Here is a 21,107-nt window from a genome sequence, read left to right on the forward strand (position 1 = left end):
TCTCTTTTGTGACTTTTCTCCCTTTACGGTAATTAAGCCTAACGCGAAACAGACAGCAAAGACAGGTTATTAAAACATGCATATGATTGGTGCGGTATTAACAAAAGATCGCACATCCGAAAGATAAAAGCATAGCTGACAATTGAGTTGAAATGCTAACTCTCTTCAACCGAATTCCATATGTGAAACTTCCATAACATTCATGATATATATATATTACTTAGTTTTAACACTTTTACGAATTTTCACACATTTGGTTGAATTTTATTGCTGCCTTGGGAAATCGAACTCACACACATCTAATTAATAACAATAGTTTTTAGTTAGATACCATGTTTGCCCATGCAACACATGGTTTTGTTTCAGTCTATACAGCATAGTTTCTGTAGGGACATGTGATTCATTAATTAGTGTGTTTTTATCCCAGTTGTCTCTAATTGCACTATTTGTTGAGAAATATATTACACAGGCTCCTCATACCTTATTCACTGGCATAATAAAAGTACTTGTTTTTATTGATTCTGCAGTATAGTGGCTATTAGGGAGGGTGTGTTGTTTACCACTGCAAGCGAGTTGCTATCTCCCCACATGAACTTGTTTAAGCTTTTTTTCATGTGTGAAGTATATGCGAAACTTTTATTGGTAACAGAAAACTAGCTCGGATGACAGTGATAATATGAAACGAGTCTTGATATGTATATAAAGTCAATATCAACAGTCCCTGATTACGAACGCGTGATGAAAGGGACAGGAAGATTTGGAGCTTCCCTGGAGAGCATTCAAAGTAAATACAATTAACCACTGCTTTGAAATGAAACATATGAATAAGCAATATTTACTAATATTCATTAAGCACCGGAATACGCAGGAAGCAAAGTTTGTGAACCAACACCAATGTGTGAATATTTCCATTAAAATATAAAAAATAACAAAAAAGAAAAAATAAATAATAAAAGTTAAATATGTTTCTTTTAAAATAAAAAAAAAAATCTACTTAGTCTTAAAATATTTTAAATTTGTTTTCATTATTTCACGGCCCCCCCCTCAACAAAACCTACGGCTCCCAAGGGGGCCGCGACCCACAGTTTGGGAAGCGCTGGTCTACAGAACCTCCCCCCACACACACAGGTGGATACATTCATCAACAGTCACATCATCCACAATTTGGGACTATAAAAACCCTAGTCCACCAGGCAAAATTAATTTTCTCAGATAACAATGAACTCAATGCAGACTTCACCCACATAAAAAAAACACTTAAAAATGGTGGCCAAGATATTAAAAAAGCACAATCTTGTAACCACCTATAAACCACACAAAAAGCTAGCAGCTCTTATCTACTACAACCTCTAGATATACCTGGAGTTTACCAGGTACCCTGCAGCTGCAACCTTTCTTATTATGGACAAACAGGTAGGACAGTCAACATCTGTATATCAGAGCACCAAGATTACATCTGATTCCGGATGTAATCTTGAACCATTGTAATCTACTTGGATCCAGATATAATCTACTATGGCCATTCAGGATTGGCAGACCATGCCCTGGATGCATGGCACATGATCTGTTGGAAAAAAGCCGCTTTACTCCACCAAAGCAAATTCAAGTTTGAGAGACTTTTCCTCGAATCAGCTGCATCTCTCACCAACTATCCCAACCTAAACAAATATGGTTGTATCAGACTCCCCCTCATATGGAAAACCCTCATCAGCAGACAATCAGCCCAACGACCAAAAACACCTTACTGAAACCAATAGGTGGTGTAATTGTAGGACTTTAGGTCTTCCTGTATCTCTCTGTTTTTTCAACTTTGTTACTGAAGCGTGCTTATGTGCACATGTCTAATACAATCTAAAATCTTCGATCATCTACAGACAAACATTTTGCATTCAAAAATAAATGTAATGTTTGGAAAAAATATCTTTCAAAAGGGAATATTAAAATGTGTCCATTCCAATTTCAGGTTCAGTGGTTGATCCATTATGAGGAAGTTATCCTTTGAATTATCATACATTTGGAATCACTAACAGAAAGCCTTGACAAATACTTTCCTTCTTTTTTTACCTGATGTATGTCTGGGCTAGAAACCCTTTTGTTGAGCTCTCACCATACTCAAAATTTACTCGGTCTGAAAGAAGAACAACTTAGTGATATTATCTTCTTAATAGAGATCCAAAATTCATCAAGTGGCTCTTCATTGAATTGAATCTTCAATCGAAATTCAATTCAATAAAAGCCACTTGATGAATTTTGAATCTCTATTAAGAAGATAATATCCTTTGATTTCGGCAAATGCAATGACAAACTTCAGTTTTTCACGTAATAATTACTAAATGGAAAATTATTTTCACTTAATATTAAGAGTAAAGCAAGAAATTGTTTATTGACTGTCCGTGAAGAGCTGCAAGTGTGTTTATCTGCAATTAGGCCAAATCTTCAACAATTGTGCAAGGAGAGACAGGCTCATCCATCACGCTGAAGATAATTTTTAAATTGATTTCCATTATGAATGCTCCTTTATTTTGGATTTTAAATTTTTTGTAATCTTTTTGGAATAAATATTAACATTATTTGGATTGACATTTACATTTGGCTTACAATTAGATCTGTTTGTATGAACATGTATGGTGATGGTAGTGGTGGTGAGCAGTGGATGGCACTGTGTGTTGATGGTAGTTTTGCAGTTGGAGGATTAAGCAGGAGATACAGTGAATTGTATTTAATGGAGTAGTATGTCCTTCCATAACGAGTCTTTAGATCCCTTGGAGGTGTCACATAATAATAATAATAAAATTAATATACATGTTTACATAAATTGAGGGTTGCTTTGAGTATGAAAAAATATTTTAGAGGTTCTACCATAGTAAAAAGTCTTGATCTGATCTGTTCTCATAACTAACATCATACAGGCCTGATATTATTTTTTTGTTATCTACCTCTGTATCGACTCCAAGGTTAATTTATACTCTATATGTCTAAGTGACCAGATCTAAGTACAAAAATCCAGATATAGTCTGAACAGATGTCTTCTCTACATCTGCCTGCTTCCCTCTCCATTCAAATGCAGTCCATCTCTCACATACTGCTCTCTTCTATCCTCAAATGCATCCACATATTCCAGATTTCTCTTTTGACACATTCTCACTATTATGATATTTGTTATGGCAGTTCTTCTTCTCTTCAGTTAATATCATATCTGGGCAACACACTCATTGTCTTCCCTCTCACACTTTTCTGTGACATAATTCCTAACATTAAACTCAGATCTCTCACCACCCAATTCATGCTCCCTCTTAGATCATGTGTACTAACCATCACTGCTATCTCATTCATATTTTCACCTTGCTTCATTGTCATAATCACACTCTCCAGTGTTTCTCCAGGCATGCACTCCTCTAACATTCTGGTCTGCACTCCATGAATCATTGTCTCTATATATGACTTCACTCATTCATGAAATATTTGCTCACCAGTATCTCCTCTGACACCCTCCTTGTTATCTCTCTTATCGTCTGCCTTCCTCTCATCTCTCTATCCCTTGCTCCTGTACACTCTCTTTCCTTGGTTCTTTACAGATGTATATGGCATTGATGTGCTGTAGGTTCTTATACCTCTCTTGTGTAGGATAAATATATAATAAAAATAAACTCTCTCCTATCATTTCCATAACTTTCTCTCACATCTCCTCTTGTTCCTGTCAGTTAGCCTTTCAAGTGTTCTGATCTCTCTCTCTTCATATGAATCAACTCATTTTCATACATTCATTTCCTTTCTCAGTATCTCTGTCTTTCTCTCCAAGCATCCTACTCTCACTCAAGATTCACTGACATAGTCAACACTATCCTCCATATCTCCAGTCATAATAATAATAAAACATTGTGTTTTAAAATGATAATATATGCATGAATGCATGTGCTTAATAAGTATTTCTTATTTTATTTAGGAAGATTCTTTCTACCAGTGGCTTGTTTTTTGTTGTTCAATATCAGTGATATGGGAGGTCGTCTTGTGGCTGGATGGGTTACTCTAGTAAGTTTAAATCGTTTTTTTTTTTTTTCCTTTACAGTAATATAGTTCAAATTCTTTTATTATTATGCATATAATATTTTCTTGAATATTTGTTGCACTTTTTTTAAAAATATCAACCAAAAATAGGTATGTGCAAAATATTTACAACTTTTATTTACTGTCATCGCAGTTTATGTCTTCATACCTCACTTCTGTTACTATGCATGAATAGACAATAATATATATAGGGTTTTTCATATGCAATCCACTCATCATGTCTCTAAGGAATGCATTCATTGTTCTTCATTGTTAGTTAAAGATTGAACAGTAATTAAAGAATAACTACTATATCTACATAAATGTTTTTGGTTTTATTTGATTCTAATAGTTTTAAGGCTTTGTAGAGAGATCTGCTTCTTCAGAATTAAAATTAGAAAAAAAAAATAGACAGCAGAAGATTTAAATGTAAAAAAGTAACTTCTGCATCTTTTAAATGTAAATTCAAATACATAATCCAGCATGTCAACAATTAGCCATCATATTAAAGAGGACAGATGTGCACATTGTTGCTAATCTGGTTGTCATGTTGCTTTTCATATTCCATCTATATTTCATATTCTATCTATCTGGTTACAACTATTGTATAGAAAGCTAAATGTGAGTGTGAAAAAAAACTGGCTAATGACAAACCAAAAGAATTCTGTTATTATGTTGCAAGTAAAAGGAAGAAAGAATGCATCTACTGAATGTGGATGGTATATGGGAGAGATCAGGGGAGAACCAGAGGTCATATAAAGAGGTTGTGAGTGGAGGGGGGGGGAGAAGCAGTTTTTTTGCATGCAGAGTTGTGAATGATTAGAATGCCTTGCCTGGGAGTGTGGTGTCTGCAGAGAATTAGAGTGTGTTTTAAGTGCAGTATGATGAGCTGTGTATATGATAAAAGGACCTCCTAGATGAGTCTTTGACTCCATGGGATTTTGGGTGATAATAATAATATGTGGGTGGCAGATGTAGAAGAGATTGGTCGGCTAATAAGTGCTCATATTGCAAAAACTATCAACTTGGTGTATGCAACGTAGGTCAATGCTACCTCTCATTGGATGAAGAAACTCAGGTGTATGAGGAGGTACTATATCTGTTTCATGAAGTGAATAAGAATTTAGTAATAGGAGCTGATAGGATATCAGCATGGGTGCTACAAGAGTGTTCAGCTGAACTGGCTGTGCATTTGATCTGGCTGTATAATTTAAGTATCAGCACAGGAAAGATTCAACGGGAGTGGAAAAATGTATGATAATCCCAAGGATGGGGCAAAGACATGGCAGCATACTGAGATAACTTACATCCCATACAACAGCTGTATCATAATATTCAAAGAAGCATCAGAAATTATTTTCCATTCCTACATAAGTCATAAGAAGAAATGTTTAATACTCATTCATGTGTGGTAGGGCAGAGCCCCACAGTATATATATATACACGCACTCGGGTCTCTTTTTATGCGGATTTGAAGTTATGTGGTGCACGTCCACAGATACGAGACCTTTCGACACCTCTGCGCATGTCAACAGAAGGAGAATCCATTCCGATAATAGGGTAATCCAGCGTTTCCCAAACTTTTCCTACGATGGAAACACTTCACAAATCCTGAAATTTTCATGGAACACCTTGGTTATTTTGTAATGTATTCATTAATAATTAACTGTTAATTTAGCTGATTTTTTATTATTAATTAATAATTGATCATTAATTAATAATTAATAATTAATTAAATTTGGCTCAATGGAGGAAAAAAAAGCACCAAAGAAAAGCAATTTCTTTTGAAATGATAATTGCAATTTTAGATCGTTTAACAAAAGGAGAGGATCTGTGGTGATTGGTAAACATTTTATTTAGCCGAATCTACTATAAGAGCAATTAAAAAGAATGAGTTCCAATAAGAAAATCTGTCATTTCTGGCACAAAACTAAGTGCCAAATTATCATCGTACTCAAGAGATGCTTTATGAGAAAACACGGAATGAGCACTCATAATTTGGATTGAAGAATTAACTCAAAGAAAAAATCCTATAAGTGATTATTTAATTAAACAAAAAAAGCTCTTCGGTTTTATGAACAGATGAAGCAATTGGAGCCATCTACTTCCGCTTCCCAGGCTGATAAAGAATTTTTGGCTAGAAAAGGATGGTAAACTAGGTTTTTAAAAAGGAATGCACTTCATAACATGAAGATTACAGGCAAGGTTGCAGCATCAGATGAAGAAGCAGCCAAAAATTTTCAAGAAAAGTTAGCCAAAATTATTGAAGATGGTGGATTTTTCCTGATCAAGTGTTTAACACTGATGAAACAGGATTGTTTTAGAAGAAAATGTCGAACTTACATCGCAAAGTCTGAGAAAAAAGCAAGTGTGTTTAAAGCAAGCAAAGATTGAGTAACATTGTTACTTTGTAGCAGTGCATCAGGAGATCAAATGTTGAAACCCTCCTAGTAAATCGATTTCTAAGACCACGTGCTCTAAAGGGCAAAGATCTAAAACAGCTGCCAGTACATTGGATGGCTAATAGAAATGCCTCGGTAACAACTGCTGTATTTACTGAATGGTTCAATAATTGCTTTATACGAGAAGTGGAAACATATATGAAGCAAAAACCTCTCAATTTTAAAGTTTTTATTAATTGTTGACAATGCACCAAGTCATCTGCATTTAGAACATCCAAATGTGCAGGTAGTTTTTTTTTCCACCCAATACAACAAGCATTATTCAGCCATTAGATCAAGGCATAATTGCTACTTTTAAAAAATATTATGTTAAGCACACTTTTCAATTTATATTGGATAAACTAGAAAATGAATCATTAACAGTAACTGACGTTTGGAAAAAAATTTCTATTTTGCACTGCTTAAATCATGTTGCATCTGCTATCGCTGAAATAAGACAACAAACTTTAAATGCTTGCTGGAAAGCAGCTTGACCTGGATGTATTGCAAACAGTGAAACCATGTAAGCATCTACATTATCAGCTGAAATCATTACATTGGCACACGAAATTGGTGGAGAAGATTTTGATTCATTTAGCCAGAATGATGTAGACGAATTGCTTGTGGATAATGCCTTAAGTGATGATGATATTATTGGATATCGATTAACTTTAGATATCGTCGAAGATCTAGAAAACGATAGTGAAGCAGAAGAAAAAACTGTCCTCCTCACTGTAAATATAAGGTCTTGAACTGTGCAATAAATTGGAAAATCATTTTCTTGTTAATGACATAAATTCTGAACGAGCTTTTAAATTCCAACGTGAGCCAAAGAACTGTATGTCTGGATATCACGAGCTGTATAAAAAATTAGTCAAATCATCATCACAAAGTTTAATCACTTATTACATTGTCAGAAGAAAAAAATCAGCACAGAATGAGGGTGAAGCTCATTCTGTTTGTGAAGAACCATTGCCTTTCCCATACAGATCTGATGCACTGACTATCTCTTCTAGTGATGAAAGTGATTTTGTACCAGTTTGCAACATTGCCGAATATTGTCTAGTAGCAATGATAATTCTGATGACAAAATGTTAAAAAAAAATATTACTGTACTTTTCAATAAAATTAAATGAATAAAGCGTTAAAACAAACTTAGGCATTCTTATTTTCCTGAATTTTCATAAACTTTTTATGCGATTTTAGGTTTATTTTAATTCATTGCTTCGGTTTTACGCGGTTTTAGAAAATTATGGAACGTATCCCTGATTTTTCAATGTAAGTTAAGCCTTTTTTGTGCGATTTGTTATATGCAGTTTTCTGTGGAATGTATCTACCGCATAAAAAGAGACCCGACTGTATATATATATTCCAACGTGCGCTGAAGAACTGAAGCTGAAGCCTAATTTGCTCATTTCTGCTCATAATGCATTTTTGCTGTTCTTACCAACTGAGTCATTCTCCTGGCCTGCTCCTTATACTCTCCATGTAATTGATCATTACCATTATTCATCCCATGCTGTCTCCAGAATGCCTTTTTCATCAGAATTTCATGTTAATTCCCTTATTCATCATCATCATCATCATCATGCATATCAAGGATTTAGGCCTAGTGTGGCCTGTTCCAGCCTTAGAAGTCATCGTTGAATCTTTTATCATTATTATCATTATTATTATTTGTCGCCTCCAGGGAGGCCAAGGATTCATCAAGGGAGAGCATCTACTCTGCAACTCTACTTTCACACTCACAATCCACCAACTGACTGCAACTACACCAACGCCATCTACCGCCGACCACCACCATTGGTATTTCCACAGACAATCACAAACATCCATGCCCACAGTGGAATTTGAACCCGCAGCCTCTTGACTGGAGAGCGAACACGCTAACCACTCAATCAGCAAGGCTGGCAGTCTGGAGGATGTCCTGGTTTTCTTTTTCCTAATGGCTTGTACTTTAAGTCTTGTTTTGGTAATCTTTCTATTTTCATTCTTTGAACGTGTTCTATCCATTTATGTTTATATTTTTTAATTTTTTCTATTACTGATTCTTGGTTTAATTCTTTCATAATTTCTTCGTTTCTTTTGTGATCAAATAGAGTATACCTTGCAGTTTTTTCCCTAATTCATCCATTCATCTCTTATTCATCCATTTACAAAAAAAATCTATTTATCTTAATTGAGTTTCACCCAGTCTAAGAGATGTAGAGAGAACAGGAATGCAAGAGGAACAGGAAAACAGGAGAGGTGTAGGGTGGACAGGGAGAAAGAGCATAGGAAGAGAGGGGTTGTTTTAAGTAGTAGTGAATGTGTCTATGGAGATGATCTGCATAGAAATGGAATGGATTTGAATATGGGTTGAGGATAGATTAGACTGAGTGGATATATGAGATAAACAGTGATAAAGCTAATTGGACAAAGGCAGGTGTGTTAGGGAATTTCCAACCAACAGGTGGCTTGGGTATCACTGGACCTAAAAAGTGAACTGCTGTATTATTTACAAATGCCAGTAGCATCAGAGATAAAGGAGATGAAATTATTTCACTGGTTGAATTTATGTGGAAGGTAGTGATACGAAATGTATAAGCAACCTGACTTAGTGAGTTCAAGGGAAGGGTGAGTATTGTGGGTGATTTTGTTATAGCAGTATTGAATGGAATGAAGAGGTGGCATTTGAGAATAAGGAAAATTATTTTCTGAGGTCTTGAACGTTATGTAAAGGAGGATACATGTGGACCTAACATTTTGGATCTGACCAATTCATCAGAGGATATGATTGGAGTGGGGTTTCACACTTCCTTCCAGTTGTTGAGCGTGATCATGAAGTGATTATCTGGGTTGAGGCTAGCCATTTGAGGACTTCTGTGAGGAGGGGATATTATTATTATTATTATTATTATTACCACCCCAAGACCTCATGGAATCAAAGACTCATCTGGGAGGTCCTTTTATCACGCACACAGCTCATCATACCGTGTTTTAAACACATTCAAACTCTTTGCAGACACCACATTCTCAGGCAAGGCATTCCAATCATTCACAACTCTGCACAAAAAAAACCTACCTCTCACTCCCCTACTCACACTCTCTTTATACAGCTTCCAGGGATGACCTCTGGTTCTCCCCTGATCTCCCACTATTCTCTGTAAAACCTCTCCAGCATTGATCCTATAACAACCCCTTACCAACTTGTAGGTCTCTATCATATCTCCCCTCTTCCTCCTGTCCACCAGACTCTGCAAATTACATCTTCTCAATCTTTCCTCATACTCGACATTCCAGAGGTCAGAAACTACCTTAGTCATTCTCCTTTGGACGCTTTCCAACATTTCTTCATCCTTCTGAAAACCTGGTGACCAAATCTGGGCACAATAGTCCATGTGTGGCCTAATCAAAGCCTTATACAACGGAACAAGAATCTCCCTACTTCTACATGTCATTGTCCTCCGCATCATTCCCAGAAGCCTTTGTGTTATCTTCACAATTTTGGCGATGTGTCCCCTAGATTTCAGATCCTTATCCACTATCACCCCCAGATCTCTTATTTCCTCTACCTCCAACAATATATTCTCACCAAGCATAAATTCTTGCATCCCATCTTTGTTTTCCAAATTTTAAAACCTTACATTTTGCAACATTGAACTCACATCCCCATTTCTGTGCCCAATCACTCAATTTATTCAAGTCTTCCTGTAATATATATGTGGAAATTACAAGAATGGGGAATATGAGAAGCTAAGGAGAAGTTTGGAGCTATAGCATGCAATGAGGAGTCGAGCAGAAAAGAAATAAATGCTGCTTGGGAACTAATAAAGAGATAATTCGCAGCATCAGTATGTGAATGTATTCCAAAGGTCAATGGACTGAATAGGGAAGGTAGCACACTGAAAACCTTTTCAATTATACTGTCATCTTTCATTCTCCTTATGTTCAACTAATTATCTGAATTATCTTGCTCATTCTCCCTCCTGGAAAACATACCTTATAGACTCTCTTATTAACCAAACCTCTGATAATGCAATCTCCATACACTGTTATTCTTGAGTCATTCATTAACCTCTTTTTTCTTTCCTTCTATCCTTTTGCACTCTTTCATTTGTTTTCACTAAACATCTAATATCACTTCATGTATCCCTCATTTCATTTTTTCATTTTGAACAACCCTTTCTTCAAATCTTAACTCTCTGTTGCACCTAGTCTCACTCACTCTTAGTCTGCCATATCTTTCTTCCATTTTCTCATTTCTATGTCCATTCACTTTCATATCACTTACTTTTGTTTCTCATTCTTACATTCTTTCACTCCCTCAATCTCACTAGCATTTGTTCAGTTATGTAGTCTTTTGCCCCTACATTTATGCTAACTTTCATTCCTTCAGCCTGTTTCACATACATTGATAACTCTTGGTCTAACAAAATATTGCACTTTCAACAAATCCATACCTCTGTCATCTCCTGTTCAGTCTCTTCACAAACACATCTTTCACAATTTGCCACATATATACACTACACTCATGACATTGAACCATTTTTGAAACATCTACATCATTAATAGCATTTGATCTTCATGCTGCACGACATGTAGATCTCGTTCATACTGCCACCTGTTCTCTTCAAGGCAAGATTCAAATTCATAAAAGTCAGTAACAATTCCACAAAGCTCAACAATCAGGCAGTTACACTAAGTTATTAAAAATAACACAATATTATACTAAAATGCAAACAGTGTTGGTAGTTATTACACAGACAACACTTATCTCATACAATGTCAGAGCATTGAAAAATGCTTTGACATTATATGATTATATATTGAAAATTGGCAGCTTGAGGATGCAGTTTCAGTTGACATATGTCAATTAACATCATTGCATTAGCAAATGAACATGTAATTAAGGATTTCAAGGCAATCCTGGAATGAATGATGAGATTATTTGAAGGAATCATCTCTATGTGAGGAGAAAAATTATAATCCTCCCCATCTACTTTCCAGATGCATATGGAGAAAAAAGCTTTTTGTACCATGTTTGCAATTTTCAGGAGGAAAATTGTTACTTTTTTTCACATATTGTTCATTGATTACTATGAATGTATTTTGAAATGGGCTGTGGCATGATAGTCAACAAGAAATGTAAAATAAGTGTGGTATGAACTGATGGCTGTGAGAAACAATGATATATACCATAATAATTTTGCATCATGATGCATGGCAGGAAATCCCCACTGTGTATTATTCCCAAAAGAAAGGCTACCTAAAATCCTGTATAGCACTGATATCAATCTCAAGAGTTAGCTCTACTTATGTATTTCTGAATGCTAATAATGTGAATCTCTTTCTGATCTTCATTTTAATTGTTTTTGCCATGGATGACATGTGTTCATTCTTCTAATCTTTCTCAGAATCCTCATATGTGTAGCCTATGATCAACTGGTTTACTTCTAACTTTATTCCCTCGAACCAATTTCAACTCTACAGTTAAAATTGGTTAAAACTGTATACTGCTAGTTTAGTGTTTTACTAATTTCCTTTTTATTCTTATACATCTGACAATAACAAACACTACAGAAACTGATTCATCCAATATTACAGGCTACTGAAATGTCTCAACAGAAATTGCATGGGTACAATGCTGGGGCAAAAGCAATTCACTATAATAAACTATCAGCTATAACAGAGGTATTCCTATGGTCTCTGCATGTTTAATACAGTGAGAGTCAAGCATAAATTTATTAATTATTATTATTATTTTAATAACAAATCTCCATGGAATCCACAAACTCATTACAGGAGATCTCACTCAACTAGCAACACATCTGTTATTGAACCTTAAACTCAGTTCATTCTTAGCAACATGCTAAGAATACATTCCACTCAAGCTCTTAAAAAATCTACCTTCATTCTTCTGTTCACCACACTTCTGTGTGACTTGAGGCATAAGCCCTTGTTCTTACCCTCAGTTCTGTGTATAATCTTCTCCATATTAATCTGATAATATAAAGAGGATTATAATATATTTATATAATATATCTGGTAATCTATTAATTCCCTCAACACCTTTAACTCTATCCCACTTTCTTTTCTTTTTCTTTTTTTCATTATAAAAAACTTGCAGATTGAGCTACCATCTGGATAAAAAATTATAAATTATATAATAAATAGTTAAACTCAATACTTCAACCTTCCTGTTGAGTTTAACTGTTTGTCAGGTGTATATATACAGGGTGGTTCAAAATTCCACGTACAAACTTTGAGAGAAGGTAGAGAACATCAAAATCAACCATCTTCACAGGAAAACATGACCGGAAATGCCACTCGAAAGTGATAGGTAGCGCTGTTCCGCAGCACTCTAGGTGAGCAATTGGGGCTTCCTCATTCAAGCTTTTGACGTTGTACGAAGAACATGCATTGTTTTACGAATGCTGAGATGGCAGACATGCACCTTGTTTACAGGTTAGCTTACAGTAATGGACGAGCTGCTGTACAAATATATCGCGAAAGGTGGACCCGGATTTTCCAACTTGTGTTTTGTTCATGGATGAAGCTTCATTTACCTGCGAAAGGGTCTTCAATCACCACAATGCTTATGTGTGGGCCCACGAGAACCCGCACTCTGTGTAATCACATGCTGCAGAACAAAGGTTCGCCATTAATGTATGGGCAGGTATCGTCGCTGGCTGTTTAGTCGACCCATACCTGTTACCACCCCAACTGGACTCCCAGAAGTATCGGACCTTTCTGGTAGAAGTTCTGCCAGATTTACTGAACGATATTCCAATGACTGTGCATCAGCAGATGGGGTTCCAGCACAATGGAGCTCCAGCCCATTTTGATTTCTGTGCATCAGTATTTGGACAGGGCCTTTGGGGCTCGGTGGATTGGGCATGGTGGACCCATCGCATGGCCCCACGCTCACCTGATTTATCGAGCATTGATTTCTTTCTATGGGGGACCCTTAAAGCCATGGTGTACGAAATGACTGTTGCCTCTGACATGGACCTCATGCAAGAATTGCCATCGCCACTGCTAATATCCAGGAAACTCCAGCTATTTTTGAAAAGGTACGGCAATCAATTCGTCATCGGTGTCAGGCATGCATCACTGATAATGGTCATAACTTTGAGCACCTGATGTGAAACCATATTATGTATCCAACTACTACTGAACTGTTCAGTTATTATGTATCCAACTACTACTGAACTGTTCAGTTACGCCTAATAAAGTTTTTTTACACTATTTACTGCCTTGTGTTATTTCTCTATCTTTGTGTCCCTGTTAGTACCTTCCGGTGGAGTTTCGGTTGTGCTTTCCCATGTGAATATGGTTGATTTTGATGTTCTCTATCTCTCCCTCAAAGTTTGTACGTGGAATTTTGAACCACCCTGTATAGACACACCAGCTTAAAACATCATGACTGGTAAACTGCAAAAATTCTATTTATATAATATAGGACATGCTTGCCTCCTAGTGAGAGTTAAAAAAACTTTATTATATTACTTAATATAATTTAGAGCTTAAAATTAATTGAAGAAAGTGATATATGTAGAAAGTCTAATGATAATGACAAACTCAGGAGATGGCTTGCAGCTATAGCATGGAATGAAGAATTGGATAGAAAGGAGATTAGTGATACTCGGGCAGTATATAAGCTAGTCAGGGGTTGTTATCAGGTAGACATGGAAGAGATTTTTCATAGAATGGGAGAGGGGAGTAGAACAAGAGGCCATTTGCTGGAAACTGTATAAGGAGGGTGTGAGCAAAGGAGTGAGAAGCAGGTTCTTTGCATGGAGGGTGGTTAGTGAGTGGAATGCATTGCCTGAGTGTGTTGTGGATGTGGACACATCGAATAAATTTAAGATGCAGTTGGATGAGCATTGTGTGCAATAGTGAGTACCTCCCACAATGAATATCTAACTCCATGGAGGTCAAATGTTGATAATAATAATAATAATAATAATAGATATCAGAGTTGTGTATGGAGGATGAGGAAGGTCACAAGTGAGGGGTTCCCCAGGGACCAGTGCTGGGACTTTTGCTTTTTAACCTTTATGTTAATAATATTATTATGGAGTTGCAGGGAGATCTTCAGTTATTGGCAGATGATGTGAAGCTTGGAAAGGTTATTAGTAATAGTGCCAGTGTGGGAGGATTTAAATAAGCTGAACAGATGGGCAAATGAGGAGTTCAATTTAATGCAACTAAATGGAAAGTCTTGAAATTTGGGATCCACTAATGGGAGGCTGCATACTCTATTGATGGATATATACTAGAGGAAGTGAACAAGGCAAGGGATCTTGGGGTGGTAGTCAATAAAAAAATGAAGTTTAGGGCACGTATTGTGAAGGTGGTGAAGGTAACCCAGAGAACTGATGCAATACTAAGGACTTTGATCAGTAGAGATAAAAGAGTGGTGGTTCCATTGTATAAAGCCCTGGTCAGGGGAGAGGTTACAGAGGTGATAACCAAAATAATATCAGGACTCTGCAATGTTAGTTATGAGAATAGATCAAGGGTATGTGAACTACAAGGTTTGGGAAATAGAAGATGAAGGGGTGTGTGATTGAGACATTTAGACTGTCGAGAGGTGCTTATTATTATTATTATTAACATCTGACCTCCATAGAGTCAGAGACTCATTGTGAGAGGTACACACTATCACATGCAATGCTCATCCAATCATGCCTTAAACTGATTCATTGTGTCTATGTTCACAACACGCTCAGGCAATGCATTCCACTCACCAACCACTCTCCATGCAAAGAACTTTCTCCTCATCCTCTGCTCACATCCTCACTATACAGGAGGGTACAAATGTTTCCAGCAATGGCCTATGGTTCTACTTCCCTCTCCCATTCTATGAAAAATCTCTTCCATGTCAACCTGATAACAACCCCTGACTAGCTTATATGTCTCAATCATATCCCCCCCCTTTCCTCCTGTTTACAAAGTTTTGCAAAACTTACATTCTCTCAATCTGTCCTTGTACTTCACATTCCAAAGACTACTTTGTGAATCTTCTGTGGACCCTCTCTAACATAACCTTGTCACCACGAAAACCCAGCGACCAAATCTGTGCACCATAATCCATATGAGGCCTGATTGATGCCTTATATAACAACATCATAATATCTTTATTTCTACATGTCACGGTTCTCTGCATCATTGCCATTATTCAATGTGACGTCTTCACAACTTGTGCAATGTGCTCCCTGAATTTTAGGTCCTTGTACACCACCACTCACAGATCTCTCATCTCCTCTACCTCCTTTAAAGTTTCCCCACCAAGTATATACTTTGCATCCCATCATTGCTTACCAAGTTTCTTACAGGAAATTTCTTACCAACTTTCTTACAAAATTGCTTAACTAGTTTCTTCAATTTCTTTCTTAAAGGTTGGTCGATTAGTAGAGCCTCTGCTACTAATGGCTCGCAAAAAGTTAAGCAAGTTTGAGCACGGTTAAGTAGTTGGAAGGGGTCAATCATTCGATGCTTTTGGCACACTCTCCCTCGATTTAGACTCCCTGGAGGTGTCACATAATAATAGTAATAATAATAATAATTATTATTTATAGGATTGACACAGGAGAGATTTTTCATATAGTACAGCAAGGGGAAGTAGCATGAAAAGAGGCCATTCCTGGAAGTTGCAGAAGGAGGTAGTGAATAGGAGGATGAGAAATGGCTTTTTTATGTGTAGATTATGGTTGGATGGAATTCATTACCTGATATAATGTGTGGATGGTAAATAGGTTTAAGGAGTGGTATGATAGACTTTGTGTTGTCTAAGATGAGCCTCTCGTGATGAATCTTATTATGACTTCGTACAGGTCCATAATAATAATAATAATAATAATAATAATAATAATAATATATATGAATAAATTCATGTTATACATGGCATGATGTTCTGTACTTTCTTTATAACCTTCATAATATAAAGTGAAATTATTATCAAAAATTTTGGATTGAAATTGTTTTTTGCATACTGTAAAGTTTAAAACTTTTCTTTTACAAATGTCTTTACAGCCCTCTAATAAAGGCTTTATTGCATTTGCTTCCTGTTGCCTTCGAATTATTTTCATTCCATTATTCATGTTGTGTAATGCTCATCCTCGCTCCCATCTACCAGTTGTTTTTCACAGTGAAATATGGTTCATTGTTTTTATATCACTACTTGCCCTTACAAATGGATACCTTTGCACCATTGTGTTAATGCATGGGCCAAAGTAAGTCATTTTAATGATTAATTTCTGAGTTATTTGAAATATTAAAAACAAACTAGCATACTCATAAAAGTCATTGTATAATTTCTAACTACTAGTAATATTCTCTATATTAGAGCAAATGAAACAGTAAATTTGGTTAGTATTGGAAAAACATGGATGCCTGGAAACAAGTATCATGGGTTTGTTTTGACTACTCTTTGCCTAATGTTATTACAAATATTACAAAATATTACAAAAATCATAAAGGCCAATATTTAAGCTGCTGTAACTATAGTTCTGTGTTGAATTGAAGTGTTAACCTCTGTACTGACTGATGTGAATCAAATACATGAAGCACCTTATGATTTCTCAAAAATAAAAGCATGAGCATTTTCTGTCTTTTATCATGTAATTTCCCTACTCATAATGGAGCAACCTTTGTAACTACATGACAAAGTATACTGTTTTACTTGCAATTTCTTGTATCAGAAATCACCATTTGCAATTATTCAAATATGCAATTTGGCTCACAGATGTCCTTTACAGACTTACTTCAATCTATATCTCACAAATGCACTCTTTCAGCTCTGTCTTTCTACAGGTACTTCAATGGTCATTGCTTCGCTATACTGGCAACTGTCATTCCTCCACTTTCTGCTGGACCTATTAAAATATGAGCAAGAGCAGCAGCTGCCTAGCATCCCTTTCAGTGCAACTGCAAATACACCAAATCAACTTCTGCTCTTTTTCTTTTATGTCATTGACATCTATTCTCTAGAACAGCCTTCCTCAGAAGTATTCACAAACTACAACTTGTATCTCTTAAAGAATGATATAAAAAAACTTGGCAATGATGTGCTTATAGGTTCTTCAACCTCTTGTGTAGGATTAATATTAAAAATTAAAAAAACGAGGAACAAAGGGATTGAATTTGCTGCCTTAGTGAATACATTGTGACCTGAGATTGTTGGTATTAGTGAAAACTGGTTCTGAGAGTCAGCTGTATCAACTGTAATTGAGTAAATGGGATAGAATTCTCAGAAAGCAGGAGAAAGGAGAGGAGGAGATTCTACTACTAAAGATATCAGATAATTTGAATCCAGCTAGGGAAACTCATGAAAGCAATAATAGTAATAACGTTCCATGCAAATGTCTTGTTGAGACTATCTAGTGTGAAGTGAAGTTAACATGATGAAAGATATGGTGAGTTTTTGCTCACCATATTTTTTACCATGCTCTTACCAACTTTTCTGAAATCTTACAACCAATCCAGAGTACTGATAGGTTAGTATTACATGTCAGTTTTTGCATCACCCTTGTACAAAGGAACCACCATACATTTTTTCTATTCCTGTGGGATCTTACTTGATTTAAGTTTTCTCTGCTACCCTCTGTTTTCAGTGCCGATTAGGTAGCAGAGAAATGGATTTACATTAGGGAGGTCATGTCTGAGTAATTTGCTTATGTTTTGGAATAATGCTACAACTACATTTGATGCCCTATGATGCTGTTGGACCTTGCTAAGGCATTTGATACCACATGAAAGGCTGTGCATAAATTAGAGGATATATATATATAGGATTGGAATATAAATTATTGACTTGAATAAGAGGATGGCTGATGAACAGGTATCAGAAAGTAGTACAAGAGTGATTTGTCAAATTTAAGACTACTTATTTATTTTATCCAGGGATCAGTCCTTGGTGATATTGAGAAGGGCCTGAGAGGAAAAATATTCAATTGTTAGTTGACAATGCAAAGATAACATGGTAATCTGGTATGCTAAATGTGCAGCATTTGCAGAATGACTTGAATTCAAAGCTGAAATGGCAAATGATAATGGTTATTAATTCAGTGTTAGTAAGTGTAAAGTTATATATTTTGACATGGTGAGATTTCTGGCAGCATATTGGCAAGATGATATTTGGAGAAACTGATAAGGCTATGGATCTTGTAGTCATGGTGGATAAGAATTTAAAGCTCAAAGGTCACATATCAAATATGACAAATACAGCTGAGGATAATTGGTGCTGAAACATTGATATAAAAGGAGGTCATTTTACCTATTTATAACCTAATACTATCACAAACATGTTATATTCTATGCATATTTGGACTTTTGGGTTTTAAGAAGATGAAAAAGTTGTAGAGAAGCTGCAAAGAAGATTACAAAGATAATATTGGGATTATGATCAAGAGCATGTGTGAACTACAAACACCGATAAGCAAGAGAAGGAGGAATAATATGATATAATACCTATAAACTTTTGAAACGGATACCAATTGACAAAAATTTTCATTATATGGAAAGTGGGGAGATCCATGTTAGTTCACCTCTGTTGTATGCTTCATGTCCATATTTGGTAAGCATGTAAACACTCATGGCTGATGAAGGTTAAATCCAATTAATGAAAGAACTACAGCACTTTGAAAATAACAAGAATCCCAAGAAACATTTCTTTTCTCTTCCTCCTCTGTAGATGCATATATATGCCACATTGTTCAACTAATTTTGATGAAATTGGAATATAAGTGTTTTTAACTATTACTGTTATTACATAGCATCTCCAACGACTCATTGAGGAAGGGAATTATACTCTACTGCACACAATTCACCATCTCCACTACTTACTTAATCCACCAACTATACATAACATCATTCAGTCTGTTCGAAATAAAGTTAAATGAGGGGAGGCCTTTCTTCTGCAGACATCCAAATATTATTATTCTAAATTTGGAATATTATTCCTTTCTTTGGTTTTTCTTACATTATTTATGGTTTTCTTAGGCAATATAAGAAATGCTACCTCTATGGACATTTCTGCAAGTTCATCATTTTTAGTCAACATTTTATTATTATTATTATTATTATTATTACATGACACCTCCAAGGAATCCAAAGACTCATCGAGGGAGGGTACCTACTCTACAATTCTCTGTCTCCACCACTCAATCCACCAACTACAATAAACTGTATCATCTACACTGATGCCATCTACTGTCCACCACCACTAGTATTTTCACAGACAATCACAAACATCCATGACCATGGCAGGATTTGAACCTGAAGCCTTTTGGCTGAAGAGTTGATATGCTAACCACTTGGCAAACCAGGCTAGCATTGGAATGTTATTATTATTATTATTATTATTAGAGGGCGCTTTAGCAGCAAGCAGTCGTAAGCATGCTATTTCGATGCTCCCATATTTTAAGTTGCAAAGTAGATCTTTTCTTGTGAATTAAAATTTAAAGTACATCAGTGAACTCCGTTCTTCAAGACGAACATATAGATGTAAAAACTGTAAGTATCTGTTAAGTAATAAGTAAAATATAAGTATTCAAAGTTCAAAGTGTACGTTGGTCGACTACGCGAGAAGAGAACAAAGGAAGATGCCATATTAGAAAATACAGCAAGATCGTCAAACAAGAAATATGAAGTGCTACAAATGCCAAGAAGACCTAACGGGGGAAGAAACCATGTAACATGTAGGAACTGCCAAAGAAACATGCACTTTTTATGTTCAGGATTGTCCGAGATTACTTGGCAACGAAAATCAAACAAGAATCGTGACGAGTGGAAGTGTCCCCATTGCAGAGACAACAAAGGAACGTCGCCTTCGACCGCAGGCGGAAAACAGCCAATGCAGAAAACAACCGCAGGCAGTAAACAGCTATCAACAACAGAGGGAATTAAAAACAAAGACAACAACAACAACAGAAACCCAGGTGAGCAATCTTTAAATGCATTACTTGAAAATAGATTACAAAACCTAAAAGACTGTTTAATCGATTTTGTTGGAAAACTATTTAAAAAACATACCCCACAAATTACAGAAAAATTCAACCAATATGAGGAATTTATTAAATTTAATAATAACTCGATAGAAGGTATGTTACAGACCATTAGAGAAATTAAAAACTGCGCCAAAGAGCTAACTGAAAGACAGCATAATTTAATTAAAGAGACAACAGACCTACGGCAAGAACTAAACTCTCTAAAGCAACAGTACGAGCTCTCAAACCAACAGCAGCACAAAAATGACCTCCTCATAAATGGTCTCCCAGAAATAGCTACGGAACATCTAAGAGACACTGTAATACAACTAAGCCAAAAAATCGGCTCTCCCATTGAATCAAGAGACATCCAGTCAGTGCATCGGCTACCACAAAAAAGGAAAAGAGAAAATAATACCCGTCCTTCTCCCGTCGTAGTGCGACTCACCAACAGCCTAACAAAAACTACACTTATAAAAGCTAGCAGGATTAAAAATCCAGTAGTAAAGGATCTGAAAGGAGACCACAACAACACCCCAATATACTTGTCTGAATACCTTACTCCACACTATCAGAAAATATTCTACCAAGCAAGGAAAGTAAAAACAGAAAACAATTACCAGTTTATATGGATAAGAGACAGCAAAAT

At 36.0% G+C, this 21,107-nt stretch overlaps 1 protein-coding gene across 1 annotated transcript in view; it reads left to right on the top strand.

Moving 5' to 3' along the window:
* Positions 1-21,107, top strand: part of LOC150097734 (equilibrative nucleoside transporter 2-like) — a 260,759-nt gene that overhangs the window by 218,350 nt on the left and 21,302 nt on the right. Inside the window, exons 12-13 of the mRNA XM_090407215.1 lie at positions 3,944-4,029; positions 16,506-16,705. Of these exons, the coding sequence (XP_090263341.1) occupies positions 3,944-4,029; positions 16,506-16,705 (286 nt within the window). The remainder of the gene's footprint in view (positions 1-3,943; positions 4,030-16,505; positions 16,706-21,107) is intronic.

Source organism: Typopeltis vanoorti, chromosome 17 (genome assembly GCF_054136105.1).
Source record: "Typopeltis vanoorti isolate ZY-2024b chromosome 17, IOZ_Tvanoo_1.0, whole genome shotgun sequence".
Classification (NCBI taxonomy): Eukaryota; Metazoa; Arthropoda; class Arachnida; order Uropygi; family Thelyphonidae; genus Typopeltis; species Typopeltis vanoorti.